Source organism: Aquarana catesbeiana, linkage group LG13 (genome assembly GCF_042186555.1).
Source record: "Aquarana catesbeiana isolate 2022-GZ linkage group LG13, ASM4218655v1, whole genome shotgun sequence".
Lineage (NCBI taxonomy): Eukaryota > Metazoa > Chordata > Amphibia > Anura > Ranidae > Aquarana > Aquarana catesbeiana.
The window spans coordinates 67,721,992-67,739,307 of record NC_133336.1 but is presented as its reverse complement, the minus strand read 5'-3'; the positions used below and the strand labels follow the sequence as shown (position 1 = coordinate 67,739,307).

The 17,316-nt window shown below is 42.5% G+C and overlaps 1 protein-coding gene across 3 annotated transcripts in view; it reads right to left on the bottom strand.

Moving 5' to 3' along the window:
- Window positions 1-10,596: 10,596 nt before the first annotated feature.
- The window catches only part of FBXO34 (F-box protein 34), an 80,921-nt gene continuing 74,201 nt past the window's right edge, over window positions 10,597-17,316 (bottom strand). For all 3 annotated transcript variants that reach the window (XM_073608813.1, XM_073608811.1, XM_073608814.1), the window contains exon 3: window positions 10,597-13,279. In XM_073608813.1, the coding sequence (XP_073464914.1) occupies window positions 11,176-13,279 (2,104 nt within the window). In that variant the 3' untranslated portion in view covers window positions 10,597-11,175. The remainder of the gene's footprint in view (window positions 13,280-17,316) is intronic.

The window sequence follows — 17,316 nt, the reverse complement described above, 5'->3', positions numbered from 1 at the left end:
CTGGTACAGATTAATTGTAGTCTCATCTGTCCAAAGAATGCTTTTCCAGAACTGGTCTGGCTTTTTTTAGATTTTTTTTTTTTTTAGCAAAGTCTAATCTGGCTTTTCAATTCTTCAGGCTTATGAATGGTTTTGGTTTGCACCTTATGGTAAACCCCATGTATTTGCTCCTATGAAGTCTTCTATTAATTGTAGGACTTTTACAATGATATGCCCACCTCCTGGAGAGTATTCTTCACTTGTCTGGATGTTGTGAATGGGTTTTTCTTACCATAGAGAGGATCCTGCGATCATCCACCACTGTTGGCTTCCGTGGAGATCCTGGCTTTTTTTATATTGCTGAGCTCACCAGTGTGTACTTCTTTCCTCAGAATGTACCAAACTGTTGATTTGGCCACCTCTCGGATGGATTGGTTTAGTTTTTGAAGCCTTACAGTGGCCTGTTTCACTTGCATGGACAGCTTCTCTTGAACACATGATGTAGGTTCACACCAATAGATTCCAAATGCAAATACCACACTTAGAATCAATGCCAGACCCGTTACCTGCTTAATTGATGAAGAAATAATGAAGGAGTAGCCCACACCTGGCCATGAAACAGCTTTTGATTCAATTGTCCAATTACTTTTGGCCCCTTAAAAAAAAAAAAAAAAAAAAAAGGGGGGGGGGGGGGGGTGGGGGATGGCTATTTTTAATGTAATTCCTAACCCTTCCTCCGATTTGGATTTACATACCATTAAAATAAACCAGAGTGTGCGCACTTATTGTGCCTGTGTCCAAATATATATGGACAAAACTGTATATTCCTTTCTAATGAGATTTTAGTGTAAATGGCAATTTAACTAACCCAAACGTCAGGCTTTTCTTGCTAGCTGTAACCTGAGTGAATTTTTTTTTTTCTACATATCCTGTTCCCACAGCCACAACTGTAGGCAGAAATACTTCCAAGTGAGGAAAAATACTTTACACCTGTGCAGGTCATGACAGGTAATTAAAAAAAAAAAATATATAAATATATTTTGACGTTTAACTTTTAACATACAGGTTGTTTTTATTTTATCTATTTATACATTTGTAGACCTTCACCTATGGGTTGTGATAACTTTCTAATTAGTCACGCTTGTGTGTTTGTCTAGAATTTATGTAATCCACGTTCAAGCAAATGTCGAGCAGGCAGGCTGGTGTAGAAGATAAAAAATCTCTCCTCTTGAGTTAAATGTCCCTGCCTGCTCGCCGTCTTCTCCTGCACTGTAAACTGAGCTGCACAGTTCAGCCTACAAGAGCAGGCCCGTATGATATCATCCCATGCCAATCAATAAAGAAGCCCAAATACAGGTGCCAGTAAGGGACTGTTGGACGAGTATTAAGCCTTTAGTTCATGTTGGTTTAGGTCATTAATGCCCTAATCCAGTGATGGCAAACCTTGGCACCCTAGATGTTTTGGAACTACATTTCCCATGATGTTCAACTACACTGCAGAGTGCATGATGGGAAATGTAGTTCCAAAACATCTTTCATGCCAAGGTTCGCCATCACTGCCCTAGTGATTGTAAAAAGGTGTTTTATTATTTAAAAAAAAAAAAAAAATTATGTTTATATATACCTGCTCTATGCAATGGAATTGCACAGAGTGACCAAAAACCTCTTTTCAGGTCCCCCGCCAGCGCTCCTGGCCCCTCCTCTCTGTCCAGTGCCCCCCCGCAGGAAGCCGCTTCCCATTGGGGTACTCGTACATGCTTGCACCAAGCCCCATTACTGCATCCATTGACACGGACAGCAGGACTCAAAGCCCCACTCCCTCGTCACAGGCTTTGATTAACAGCACAACCCAAAAGTGAGGTAAGAGAAGAGCTGCAGATGTGCAGAGCGTTGGCTTGAATGAGGGCTCAGATAAGTTAAAGAGAGGATGCTGACACCGAAACATTTTTTTACCAGAATGCATTAAGGTAAAAAAAAAAAATGTTTCGGCTTTACAACCACATTAAGCCTGGTACACAGCACTAGTATTTTTGGGCTGAATAGAGAAAAGAAAAAAAAAAGTGCCAGTACAGCGGCTCCAATCTGAGCTAACAATACAATGTTAGTACATGGATCACACCTGCTGAGCTATTGTGTTCACAGACAGTCATGAGCCTTCAACAGAAGCCAGCCTGGATGCCATACACAGGCCAAATGTAGTGTTTCTACTGAACTGGCTGACATTTGGCACTTGTGTACTAGTGGGGACAGAGGGTATGAAAGATGTTAAGATTTTACAGCAGGGTGTAGCTCTTCAACAGTGCAAAGTGAGGACCGTTACCACTGCCATGTTATGTACAAAGAGTTTTCTTTGGCACATCTAGAGATCTCTGCTCAACATTCATAGGTCTTATGCTTGTTAAACTAAACACAAACATGCCTTTCCCTCAAAATATTCATATCAGTTTGCACTATTATGCACTGATTGTGCTTTAGATTGAATCATCAAAACTACAGCCAGCCATGTACCTAGTATTCTTGAAATTCAGCGGTGCCCACACCTCAACACTTACCTTTTCAGTGATTGTATTGGCTTCAACTGCCAGAAGGGTTTTTTTTTTTTTTTCCTTCTAGGATGAAAAACTATCCCATACAATGCTTCTCATACATTAATTCTGACCCAAATGCTCCATTTTGAACAGGGAGTGGTTTTGATTCTGCGTTGACCTAGATAACCACCATAGTCTACTTAGTAAGTTGTAATGAGAAATCTTCACTAAAAAGGAACTGCGCTCAACAGATCTGTACACCAGTAAGAAGATCTGCCCTTATTTCTAGGGCAGAAAGCAGGTATCAGAACCTATTATGAGGGAAATCTTGCTGGCAGGGACTCCACAGTTAAAACCTGAAAGGGGGGGGGGGGGGGAAGAGAAAAAAAACCCACCACACACACACACACACACACACACACACACACACACGTGTACCACGCCAAAAGGTTTCACATTCCAGATTTCTTTAATCATAAATCAGATAAAAAGTTAAATTTTAGCAGTTCTTACAGTACCCCTATTAGGGTATAATTTAACACCACTGGAAAAAGTCAGTGAACACTCTTCTAAACAAACAAAAAAAGCTAAGTGTTAAAGGGTGCATCACATCCCTAAACTGATACATCTGGAAGAGAGAGATTGTTCTTTTGAAAACCACAAAAACTTACTAGATCACTGGAAGAAAACCTAGAGTAAAAAACAAATGCAGTCATCACATCTAAGAATTGGTCAGCTGCAATATAATAAATGTTTGGGTTTAAAACTGCTTTAATCTTGTATTAACTTATCTATGACTTGAGAAAATGGCATCCATTTTGGATGATAAAACTGTTTAAAGTCAACATTTGGGACGTTTGATCACACACTATGGCCCAGCAGATTTTCACTACATCTTTCTCACAAATTTAAGCTTTCCTATTTGGACCTTTGATATCTGGACCCTACCCCAGTGAACACTGGTTACCCCTTCTGCTGCCTTTCCAACCAGGGCAGAAAAGACAACAAAGAAGCAAAAAAACGTATTCATTTTATTTCACTCTGTCATCCCTCACTTCTATTCTTACCAAGGCAAAAATTACATTGTGTCTGCTTCTAGACTCTCCTGTCATATGTATGTCACTTATACCAGGAGGCATTAGCTAAAGATTCACACATTTAGGCCCCTTTCACACGGGACGGATCCGTGTTGATCCGCCCCGTGAACATCCGCTGCTCAGCGGGGATTGCTCCGTTTTCCCCAGCTGAGCCGGAGGATGACAGGGCGGGACCCGCACACTGTGCAGGGACCGCCCCGTCAGATCTCCGCTCTCCCCTATGGGGGATCGGAGGAACACGGACCGTCTGTCCATGTTCCTCCGATCCGCTCTTCAGACGGATAGAAAAATAGGATTTTCTTCCGTCCGCAGAATCGGACGAGAGCGGAGCCGGATGACATCGGGCGTTTGCGGATGTACATCCCCTGACACCCGCTATCCCATAGGGATGGCTGTATGTCCGTATTTCATCCGAAAACGGATGGATGAAATACAGACATACGGTCCGCATGTGTGAAAGGGGCCTAAGGTTGCTTTACTAAAACAGGAGTTCGCAAAAATCTGGTGCTGCTCTGCATAGAAACCAATCAGCTTCCATGTTTTTTTGAAGTTGGAAGCCGATTAGCTACCATGCACAGCTGCACCAGATTTTGCACTAGCCAGCTTTAGTAAAATCAACCTTTGTGCTGGAGAGAGGACCCAATGCTGCATCATCAGAAGGCAATCTGAAACAACCTGGAGAAGATAGCAGGTTCCTATTGACCTAGAAGTGGAGATTGCAGCACAGAACAAGAAGTCCAACAGAATATTTGAGGTGCTGGGAGTGCAAGTATGTGAATGGCAGATAGCCAATAAGCCAAGAGGTGTTTAAAGAGGGTAGAGTACCTTACTTTGGCTTCATATCAATCTTTTGCAATGCACTGTACAAGCAGAGCTCAAACTGGGAAAGGCAGAAGCAGCACAAGGAGCCAGTAGTAATGCAGGATCATGCCAACGGGAGGAGTGACAGAGCAGACTCAGTGGGGTTGATTTACTAAAACTGGAGCGTGCAAAATCTGGCGCAGCTTTCCATAGTAACCAGCTTTCCGTTTTTATTGTCAAAGCTTAATTGTACAAGCCGACAGTGGATGCCGATTGGCTACCATGCACAGCCGCACCAGTTTTAGTAAACCTTTCCCAGTGTGTCACTTCTCCTTTTACTGTCCAGACATGGTGGGGTTAGGGAGAAAATTAATAAAGTATTACCGTCAGCAAAGAAAAAAATAAAAATACGATTTCCTGCCTTTTGCCAAACAGGGTTGGGGAGAGGGGCAAAGCAGGACAAGATAAATACAAATCTTTTGCAAGGTAAACTGCTGCCTTGTATAAAAGTTCATCTGTGTATTTAGCGGTTTGTCTGAAGTTCAGCTATGGCACTTTGTGGTGTAAGGTTTGGGCTGCACTGGCACCCCATTCAAAATAAAAGGGTTGTCCTAAAGTGTTACTAAACACAGGACCCTGCATTCACAATATCTGGTCTCCCACAGTACGCAGAATATGGAAATGCAATTACTTTTGTATTTACTAACTGCTAAATACCTTTTCTCATCAGCAGTACATAGCAGTCTTGTGATTTCTATCAATTCCTGGTGAAGTTTGTAGGATGAGTTTTCATACTGCACTGAGCTGTCCCATGAGGCTGCAGTGCTCCTGACCCTTTGTCTGGACAGTACCCATTGCTCAGACAGGTTTTGAAGTCAGTGGAACATCTGTGCATACAGGATCAAACAGTCTTTTTACACAATGCAGAGGATTAACCCCTTAGGTTCCAGTGAGTGTAGCAAGCATGCTTTACTGCATATTCAGACTGATTTTACTGTTGTGGGTTTAGTAACACTTTAACCACTTACCTTGGTGGTCTCGGCGGCGGGAGAGGTGCCACCCCCACTCCTGCCACTCTCCCGCGCCCTCCGCCGCTTACCGGAGCCGTCGGTAGCGGAGGAGGCCATCGGGTCCTTTCCCTTCCTCAGTATGGAGATGAGTGAGGCTGAGGTGGCCCCCACACCATGTGACAGCTGAAGCGACGTCATTACGTCAGCTCCGCCCACTTGTCTTAAAAGGCACAATTTTTTTTGTGTCATTTTTTTTAAACTACTTTTTTTTTTTTTTTTTTTTTTTTTTTTGCATTAAAGTCTAAATATGAGATCTGAGAACTTTTTGACCCCAGATCTCATATTTAAGAGGACCTGTCATGCTTTTTTTCTATTACAAGGGATGTTTACATTCCTTGTAATAGGAATAAAAGTGATCCAAATTTTTTTTTTTTTAAAAACAGTGAAAAAATAAATAAAATAAAGCAAAATAATAAAAAAAAAAAAAAAAAAAAATTTTTAAAGCGTCCTATCCCGACGAGCTCGCGCGCAGAAGCGAACGCATATGTGAGTAGCGCCCGCATATGAAAACGGTGGTCAAACCACATATGTGAGGTGTCGCCGCGACCGGTACAGGGAGAGCAATAATTCTAGCCCTAGACCTCCTCTGTAACCCTAAACATGCAACCTGTAGAATTTTTTAAACGTCGCCTATGGAGATTTTTAAGGGTAAAAGTCTGACGCCATTCCACGAGCAGGCGCAATTTTGAAGCGTGACATGTTGGGTATCAATTTACTTGGCGTAACATTATCTTTCACAATATAAAAAAAAAAATTGTGCTAACTTTACTGTTGTCTTATTTTTTTTATTCAAAAAAAGTGAATTTTTTCCAAAAAAAGTGTGATAAGACTGCGCAAATACGGTGCAAAAAAAAAAAAGTATTGCAATGACCACCATTTTATTCTCTATGGTGTTAGAAAAAAAAAAAATATATAAATGTTTGGGGTTCTAAGTAATTTTCTAGCAAAAAAAACTTTTAAACATGTAAACACCTAAAATCCAAAACGAGGCTGGTCTTTAAGTGGTTAAAGTGGAGTTCCACCCAAAACTGGAACTTCTGCTTTTTGGATTCCCCCCCCCCTACAGTGTCACATTTGGCACCTTTCAGGAGGGAAACAGATACCTGTATAATCCAGGTATTTGCTCCAACTTCCAGGCAAAGATAGACACGGTATCTGTGGCTATCTATACTATATATTCGGCGCCTCCTCCTTCCCCCCGCTGTCTTCTGGGAGATGCACAGGTCCCAGAAGACAGCAGGGACCAGTGGAATTGCGCATGCGCAGTAGGGAACCAGGCTGTGAAGCCGCGAGGCTTCACTTCCCGATTCCCTTACAGAAGACGGCGGTGCCTCCACCCGAGAGCCGAGGGACAGATCGGCTTCGGGTGCAGACATCGCAGGCTCCCTGGACAGGCAAGTGTCCATATTTTAAAAGTCAGCAGCTGCAGTATTTGTAGCTGCCGATTTAAAAAAAAAAAAAAAAAAATTAGGCGGAACTCCGCTTTAATACAACACACATAAACAGGCAACACACTGCATAGGTGTAGGGTCAGCCATTTAAAACCAAGTCTATCCAAGATTACCCTATCTGCAAGGTGACAATGTCACTATAACATTCAGTTCACTGCAAAGTGAGTAACATTACTTTACCTGTTGATCCTGCTAATAATTCAGTACTGTATACAGACAAAAACAGGATTTATTTTGTACTCACCATAAAATACCTTAAGTGTGAGGCTCCTGTAGCTCTCTATACACTTCATGATTATGTGGCAGTATACCATAATTATAAAAATAAGGAGAGTGCTATGTCTAACAATGAAGTAGGCTAGAACCCTGCCTTAACAACCTCTGCCAGTTGTGTGATGCTGCCTGTGTGAAGACTTTCCCTCAGTGAAACCAAGGTCATCCTAAGTGCGGAATTCACTCTAGTAGAGCCCAAGATAGTTATTTTTTTTTTTGCTAATATCAGACAAAAGGTTCTATTACTTTGACCAATATTAAAAAATAAAGAAAGATTTTGCCTACATATACAGTTCCTGACAGACTGCAATATGCATGCCACCCCCCCCCCCCATGATTCACACAGTTAACACCGATAGCCACACAGGAACAAAAAATCAAGTTCCTCCCTAAAGACAGTAGAAGAAAAAAAGTGACCGTTAAAAGCAGGTTTTCAAATTCTGCATTGAAAAAATGAAAGTTGTGTTTCTCCTCTCACCCATTGGATTCAAAAATGGCAGAAGCAACAAAAATGTTTTAAGCTTTTAGTCAGCACGTTAAACAGAAAAAAAAAAAAAAATTTAATTAAAAAGGGTATTCCAGAGACACAGCTGTAAAGTGACCACAAAATACACAACTTCAATTTTAGAAGCACAAACATCTGACTGATGCCTCATATGCAATATCTCATTAACAGGGGTCAGTGCTCCTGGCAGAGAGCATACAGGCTTAAAAACAAAAAAACTAAAGTTGAAACACACATAGAAAATTTCTCTTGCCAATGCAGTTCAGTGCAGCTAGCTTTATGACACAGGCAACACGGTCAGATCCATGACCACTACTTTAGGACAGCATTGTTTAAACACAGGTCAAAAAAAAAAAATCACACTCAAGCAGCTGATTGGATAATGAAGGAGGCAGAAGCAAGTTGATCATGTCATCCTTCTGCTCACTCCCGTCAGCATGTCCCTTGGTTTCACCTTACCTTTTCCAAACAGAGCACTGCTGTACAAGATATTACAGGAGGCCTATGTCAAGAAAGTCAGGTACTTTTATGCGCTGACTTTTTTTTTTAATGCGACCATTAAATCTAAACCTCCCCCCAGGCAACCTCCACATTGGTTTAGTGAATCTTGGCTACACAGTTCAAGCTGTATTAAAATTCTGACCCTCAGTTTGTCAGAGCAGCACCACACAGGCAACATAGTGACCAGCTGACATGCAGGAGCTTGTCCTGACACAACAGTCCCAGTCTAGGGCCATAAAGAATCTCTTATCTAAATGCCAGCTGTCAAAATACTTAACCACATCCTGCCTGGCCTATAGTAAAATGAGAGCCAGGCTGTGACCTTCCCATTCTGACTGGATGTCTTATGACATCCTTCAGAACATGCCACTCATGCGTGTCGATCGGTGGTGCGGTGTGTCACTCGGACACACTGCATCTCTGATCACCTATGACTTAGGCTCTTTACCATGTGATCAGCTGTGTCCAATCACAGCTGATCACAATGTAACTAGTAAGTGCCGTTTTTTCAGCATTCCTCTACACGCGCTGACAGCACATGTGTAGAGGAGAACTGATGAGCGGCTTTCCTGACAGGGGATCTGCACCGATAATCGGTGCAATGATCATCAGTTCAGCCCCATCAGCGATGCTCAGGGGTGCCCATTAGTGATGCCCACAAGTGCTGCCCATCAGTGCCTTCTCATCAGCGCACATCAGTGAAGGTGAAAATTTTCTTATTTACAGAATTTTATAAGAAAAAATTTATTATTTTTTTCAAAGCCAAGCTACAGCTCCTTGTGTCAATTCAGACACTGAGCTGCAGCTCGGCCCTGTCCCCTCTCTCCCCCGATTGGCTAACCGACTTTGGTTGACAGCAGCGGGAGCCAATGACACTCGGTGCTGTGTCTCAGCCAATCAGGAGGGAGAGTCCCGGACGGCTGAGACACTCATGGACATGGCTGGACAGCGATGGGGCTCCGGTATTAGGGGGGACTGCGGCACACAGAAAGCTTTATCTTGATGCATAGATTCCATCAAGTGTAAAAAAAAAAAAAAGTTCTGACTTCACAACCCCTTTAAACAGCATCTGTATCTGACTGGATGCAGGCACTGTTCAGCTGACAATTTTATGAACAGCTCTTTTGATTTTTTTCAATCAAGGGATATCAAGTGGGAGACTATAGACAAAACCATTCACTCCACAAAATTAGCTCCATGGAAATCTAGCTTAAGGACCAAATATCGTGCAGCATCAGCCGGTCTGACAGAAGCCACCTGTTCATGACCAAAAAAAGTCTGCCGATTGGCACATGAACCACGCTCCTCAGTCAATTGCTGAGAGCGCTGACCAGAGTGTTCTGGCGGGGGCACAGTCCCCCTGTCAGGACACAATAGTACATCAATCACCCCTGCTGAGCTAACAGATTGTTAGTACAGAGGCTCCTCCTGTTTTCTTTTTTTTTTCTCAGTTCAACCCAGTGGGCTGAACAAAAAAAAAAAAAATGGATAGTGTGTACCAGGCTTTAGAGCCGGTTCACACTGAGGCAGTACGACTTGCAGCGGCAACTTGCAAAACGACTTCTATATTAGAAGTCAATGCAAGTCGCCCCCAAATTAGTACAGGAACCTTTTTCTAAAAATCGGAGCGACTTGAGTCGCTCCTATTAGAACGGTTCCATTGTACAGAACGGAACGCGACTTGTCAGGCGGCTAAGTCGTCCCAGTGTGAACCGGCTCTTAAGCTTCTCAATACAACTTAGGGTGGGTGTGTTGGGGAGGAGAGCAATTTACCATATTATATATATAATATATAAAGCATTAAGGTAGGAACACACCAATTATAGAGCTAGAAAAAAAACAAAACACTGAAAGATTGTTATCCATAAACCTGTTTCAAGGAATATATATAAATATATATATAAATATATATATATATATATATATATATAAATATATATATATATATAAATATATATATATATATAAATATATATATATATATATATATATATATATATATATATATATATATATATATATATATATATATATATATATATATATAAAAGAAAGCAAGCATCCTAAATGTGCATGTATCCTTTTAATTGTTTTAGGTTATGTGGTCATTTTGGATCCTAAATACAGAGAGGAGTTTCTCAATTACTTAAGGTTGCATATGTATTCAAGTTTTCACAATTCTGCCTTTAAAACTGCTTTAATGTTTCCATAAGTGTACATCTATATTACTGAATACAATCCATTGAAGGAAATTAACCCGCACACCGTACAAATACAATGATTTGTGTTTGGTACAAATATAAAAGTGCAAAGCAAATAAAGAAAAAAAAAAAACAAAAAAAACACACCTGAACACAATAAGTTGACAAAATGTCAAATCCATACAATCAGTGAGATTCAGGATGCACATTTTTATTGAATTAAAGACAAATTCCTCCTTGTACAGTCAGCCACTATACAATGGATCACCTCATATATTCACTTGTCACAGTATTCCAGACACTTGTGCCAATCAGATTATGCTGCCGTCCAGTTAAACCATATAATAAACGCTTTAAATGCTTCAAGCCCTGTATATTTTTTTTTTAAAAAAGGAAAAAAAAAAAAAACAAACACGCGCACACACACACACACACAGGATAGAGACACTTAACAAGACACTTAAGGAAAAACAAATAGACACTCTCACACAACACACACCCACCTGTAGCCACAAAACTTTCAGATCTGCATTGTAAAGATTAGGTTGCGTCAGTTAGCAATAGATCTTTTTATGTACACCTATTAGTTATTTACATAAAAGGGCTAACTATCCAGTTGAAGAAATAAAAAAAAAAAAAAAAAAAAAAAAAAAAAAAAGCAAAGTAAAGGCTCTTGTGTCAAAGTATGTGCAGTTTCATATCCCCATGAATATGTACAATGTAAACAGCATGGGGTATGAAGGTCCTCCTCAACAAGACCAATACCATTTTAATCCTCTTCAAATTCTGACTCCGACTTCTTGCAAACTGTTCGGTTAAGGCTGTGGAAAGCAGGCACCCAACGATTGTCATGAAGCCCCACCTTACAGCCCCGACTATCTTTTTGAGACATGTGGCAGCACATCCAAAAACCAGGGCCATATGGCAAGGCTTGGCAGTAAGGTTTGGGGTGCCAAAGGCAGAGAGACACATCACCTTTTGCGTACTTTTTCTTGCACTGTTTGCAAGGGTCATCTTTGTAGCGAGGATCCCGAACCCACAGCGAGTCACACGGTCGAATGTCGTAATGTTCAATGATGAATTTAAAGTAGCAAGAGGTACATTTTAGGGCTGCCAGGGTTCGTGTAGGAAGATAACGAAAGATCTTCACCAGGATGTGGTGGGGCAAAAATGCCATGTACTGCTGAGGCTCCAACAGCTGTTGAATTTTGAATCTGGTCTCGAGGAAATCATGTGACACCTGTCTCTTTACAGAGCAGGAGTCAAGTACCTGAGTTACGTTTCCAAGTGAAGATATAGTGACTGAGTATTGTGCAATCATTGAGCTATTCTGCAAACACAGAGTATTGTCAAATGACCTTTTCTCCAGGTTCTCTGCCCCAGACTTCACTTCTGGACTGAAGTGCCCATGTGCACGTTTTGAACCTTTTTGATCATTCGGAAAAAATATTTTCCCTGGAGAAGTGTCCCCAATTAAAGCTTTATCCTGTATGTGCCCTCCTTTCTGTTGTGACCTTGTGTTCATTAATACACTGGCAGCCTTAAGAGAGGTGGAGTCAGAAGAAGCCTCCACTTTTTTATGAGACACTTGGTCATTGAGAGTTGGACTCTCAAATGAATTAGGGACACATTCAACAGCTTTTATACAGACAGAAATCGAAAATTTACAAGGATCCACAGTTACGGCAATATCACCCTTGCATCCTAATTTTAAATAAGTCTCCTTGACAAGCTCCAAGCCTACACTGGCCACAGAACAGTCTTCTACAGGCGGCAAAGTTCCCAGATCTTGGGGCTTGGCTGAAGGATGGTTTTCCCATGATTTCACAGAACAAAGGTCTTCCTTATTTTGCAGGATATTGTTCTCCATAGCAGAAGCAGCAAGTTCTTGATCAGGGTCAAGAGCAGTGGAAGGCTTGGAAGGATGGCTAGCATCTTGTTGCATGCCACTGGCAAGCAACATTCGTCCAACATGCCTCCTTAAGCTGTTGCTTCTTGAAAGTCCACCAGACTGCCGCTCATTCTGGTGCTTCAAACACTCAGACTCCAGTTTCGCAACCATTTCCAAGACACATACAGATTCCATTTCTGACTTCTCAGAATGTTCTTTATCTGAAGCATCTTCATTGGCTTCAAGCGCCATCAAGGAAACACTCGGGTGGCCACATTTCGAAGGTCCAACACACTTTGAAGGATGCGCATTGCTGAAAGGTTTTGCACAGTCTGAAAGTAACACACTTGCCCTCTCCTCTAGAAAAGATACCATTTCTATTACAGAGAGGGGGCGAGAGGGAAGAGTTCCATCATCGGTGACAAAATTAATAGAGCAGTTTTCAACTCCACTCGGGAAAGACTCCGGTAAGAGGCACATTTTATGCACCTCGTGCACCTTCTCCAGGTGATTCTTTCCACGTTTTAGGTCAGATTTCTTTCGACGTTTAGCAGCTCTTCCACTCATGTCCCCAGTGCTTTTTATCTTCATTGAGTTGTTCCTGTTACTGCAGTGATGTGATGCAAAGAAAGCGATCTTTTCCTTGGTATTGCCGGGCTTTATAAGTACACAGCTGTCCAAGTGGCACTCCCCATCATCACCTTGGTGAATTTCATTTGAAACGTTCTTTGAACGCATCTCAAAGTCGTTAGATGGGCTCACTGCAGCGGTATTGCACATGGTGTTCTGAGATATTGTCCCCAGAGGTTTGCGGCTTTGATTATCATTAGAGGGTAAACATTTCTTGGTTGCGCCATTACACTGTTCTTCCTTAGCTGAGCTTTGGTTGTTCAGATGCATGCCTTTATTTGACCGTAAGTCTAGAACAGCGGCTTCTTTTTTCTGTAGCTTGTGATATGGCTTTAAAGGCATTCCAGAAGCCCTGCAAGGGAAATGAGTGAGAGGTGAGAAATAATGGAATAATCATTTAAACAAGATTTGTGATAGAACCAGATACATAAAGCTAAAGGCCCAACTCAAAACGCAAAATCTTTCAAAAAAGTGTGGGGAAGAGTCATAACCATTTGTTAAGTTTTTATTGCCAATTATCTGTTAAAACCCCACCCCCCAACTTTCTGCCCCATTGAAATTAGGAGGGAAAAAAAAAACAAAAAAAAAAAAAAAAAAACCAAACACACACTACACAGCGACACCAGAGCAGAAGACAATAAAAGCAAAATATGCTCTATTCCAGGGATAGTCAACCAGTTGATCACGATCTACCCATCGACCGCGGGCAGCCGGTGGGTCAATCGTGAACACTTTCCTGTTTATGCTGGTCCTTGCCCCTCAGCTTCCACCGCTCTTATTTTTACTGCAGAACGAAGAGCATGAAGCAGCACATTATTAGACAAAGGGCGGAAGTTAACACCGGCAGCTCACCCCAATCCCACCCCCCCTCAGTCCAGTACTGTGCTGCTCACACTCTCCTGTACATACATTGTAAGGTAGGAGAATGCTAGACACTGCTGTGTGTTTGTCTTCCGTCCCCCCAGCAGACACAGAGGCCATTAGTGTGGGGGGCAGATGAGCTGCTATGGGGCCAGGGGAGTAATTTTAAGAGTAGCAGAGTACACTACGTGTTCCTTATGCCAGGGCTGGCTTTTTTTTTTGTTCACAGGGCAGAAATATTCCATTTTGCTCTCCCTGACACGGATATTGGAATTAAAGCAGAGCTCCACCCTAAAATGGAAATTCCACTCATCAGATTCCTCCCCCCTCCCGTGCCACAATTGGCACCTTTCAGGAGGGAGGGGGGTGCAGATACCTGTCTAATAGACAGGTATCTGCACCCACTTCCAGGTATAGATAGCCGCAGAATATCTGCAGATGCGCCCCCCCGTTGTGTTCTGGGAACGGTGTGTTTCCCAGAACACAACGGGGACTAGTGAAGACGCGCAGCAGGGAACTGGGCAGTGAAGCCGCAACGCTTCACTTCCTGATTCCCTGACCGAGGATGGCGACAGGGGCAGCTGAGAGACGATCGATCGGCTTCGGCTGCCAACAACGCTGGAACCTGGGACCTGCAAGTGTCCATTTATTAAAAGTCAGTAGCTGCAGTATTTGTAGCTGCTGGCTTTTAATAATTTTTTTTTTTTTTAAGGTGGAGCTCCGCTTTAAGGGCAAATATCAGCAATAGGAAAGACAGAAATATTTACCCAACAAAAGATATAACTAAAAAAAACAGGAATAAATAAATAAAGTACAGGACACAGGCTTTAAAATCACTACAACTAGATTATATGTAGCCATCTTCAGAGGATTGGACACTGGCAAAAAAGAAAAAAACTGCAGGGACACCCTCATATAACCTCTCCCACTCCCAGCTAGCCTCAGGTTTTTAGCCAGCAGCAGGGAGGTGAGAACATAAGGGAGGGCCCTCTTTTCTGTACACATTGTCCTCAGTACACAGGCTTCTCTTTTAATCATTATTTTGACTGCGATATCCAAAAGCAATAGCACAGGGTGGGCAGCACAGCAAACACCACCTACAGTCCCACAGATTAGGTCAAGAACAGCTCGACAGACTAAGCAGCTTGTAGAACCTTATGTCTGAAACTAAGATCAGAGGAGGCTTGAATATCCACCTCGCAAAGCTAAAGTATGTGAACAGGTGCCCAGATGGCAGTCTTGCAAATTTGGGACACCGATGCCTGATGCTAAAAAGCCCATGAAGCACTAACAGATCTGGTAGAGTGTGCCTCTACCAGGAGGAACACTATCCTTCAGACTACAGGCTCTAATGATAACGTGTTTGATTCCACCTAGCAATGGTGGAGCTAGAGGCAGGGAAATCCTTGTGAGAACCTTTAAGAAGCAAAAAGAGGGAATCTGATTTTCAAAAAGGTGACCGTAGCTGAGAGGTAACTCATGGTGCAAACAAGGAAGAGAACATTCCCTAAGAATGTTTTGAGCAGGACATGTTAATATCATGAATAGCCTGGTTAAGATAGAAGTCTGGAAGGCAGAAGCCACCTCTGGGAGGACAGAGGCTTTAGACCTCAAGACACCTTTGTCCTTGTGCAACATTGAGTGGGCCTTATAGTGCACAAAGCCTTTCTTATAGACTCTCCTCGCAGAGGTGATAGCCACAAGAAAGGCTGCCTTACACACAAGGTTAGACAAGGGACTATTCCTTATAATGTCTTCAGCTTCTGAAGAGATGAGAGAGCCAGCCTGAGATCTGTTGGAGCCGCAAGATACCAACAGGAAGGATAAAATAGAAGTTACCCCCTGAACAAAGGCCTTAACCAGATAGCGAGAGGCCAACAATTTCTGAAAAAGAACCACCAAGGCCGAGATTTGTCTCTTAATGGAACTGAGGGCCAAATGTTGGTCCGGACCAGACTCAAGAACGGACAGAATATGCCCCATGAGTACCATTTAGGACGAAAGTTCTATGACAAGTCAATTTGCGAGCCTTAACAGCTTCCCGCCCGCCGTACGTCATATGACGTACTTGACTTTGAGCGGCGATATCTGAATGATGCCCGCAGTTGGACATCATTCAGGTCAGGTCATCATTCAGGTATCTTCTTTTTCAGCCAGCAATTCCCTACACCATAAGAACGATTGTTCTTACGGGAGGTGAGAGGGGACATCCCTCCCCGATGCTTCTCTCGGTTTGCTGCTGCCATCAGCGAACCGGAGAAGGGATTCCGCCGGCCCCAGATGCTGACCATAGAGATTTCCGGCAATATTTTATGTCACACCGTATTTGCGCAGCGTTTTTTCAATTTTTTTTTGACAAAAATACACTTTAACCACTTCAGCCCCAGAAGAATATACACCCTTCCTGACCAGAGCACTTTTTGCGATTCGGCACTGCGCCGTTTTAACTGAATTGCGTGGTCGTGCGACGTGGCTCCCAAACAAAATTGACATCCTTTTTTTCCCCACAAATAAAGCTTTTTGGTGGTATTTGATCGCCTCTGCGGTTTTTATTTTTTGCACTAACAAAAATAGAGCAACAATTTTTGAAAAAAAAAAAAAAATAAATAAATAAAATGCATTATTTTTTACTTTTTGCCACAATAAATATCCCCCAAAAATATATTAAAAAAAATATTTTTTTTTCCTCAGTTTAGGCCGATACATATTCTTCTACATATTTTTGGAAAAAAAAAAAAAAAAAATCGCAATAAGCGATTATTGATCGGTTTGCGCAAAAGTTATAGCGTTTACAAAATAGGGGATAGTTTTATGGCATTTTTTGTAATAATTTTTTTTTCTTTAAACGGCGGCGATCAGCGATTTTTATTGCGACTGCGACATTATGTCAGGCACATCGGACATTTGACACATTTTTGGGACCATTGTCATTTATACAGCAATCAGTGCTATAAAAATGCACCGATTCCTGTGTAATTGACACTGGCAGTGAAAGGGTTAACCACTAGGTGGCAGTGTAGGGGTTAAGTGTGTCCTAGGGGTGTGGTTCTAACTGTGGGGGGGGGGGTGGTGGCTACATGTTACACATCACTGATCTCTGCTCCGATGACAGGGAGCAGAGATCGAGTGACACTGTCACTAGGCAGAACGGGGAGATGCTGTTTACATCAGCATCTCCCCGTTTGGCGATCGTGGGTATCCCCGTGGCGATCGAGTCCGCGGGACCGGCGACCCAACTCACGGAGTTTGCCGGGCGCGTGCCCGCTGGCCGCCTCTTAAAGAGCAACGTACAGGTACGCGATTCTGCCTGTACGTGCCCTTCTGCCGACGTATATCGTCGTGAGGCGGTCGGCAAGCAGTTAAATGGGTTAATGGGTTTACTTCTTTGTTTCCCTGCAAAGGTAAAGCATATTGGGCTACTATGCATCACATAGTAGCCCATTATGTGTCACTTACCTGACACAGGAGCCTGCGATGTCACCTCTGTCTCCTCTGCTACGGAGCATCCATCTTCTTTCTGGGTATCGT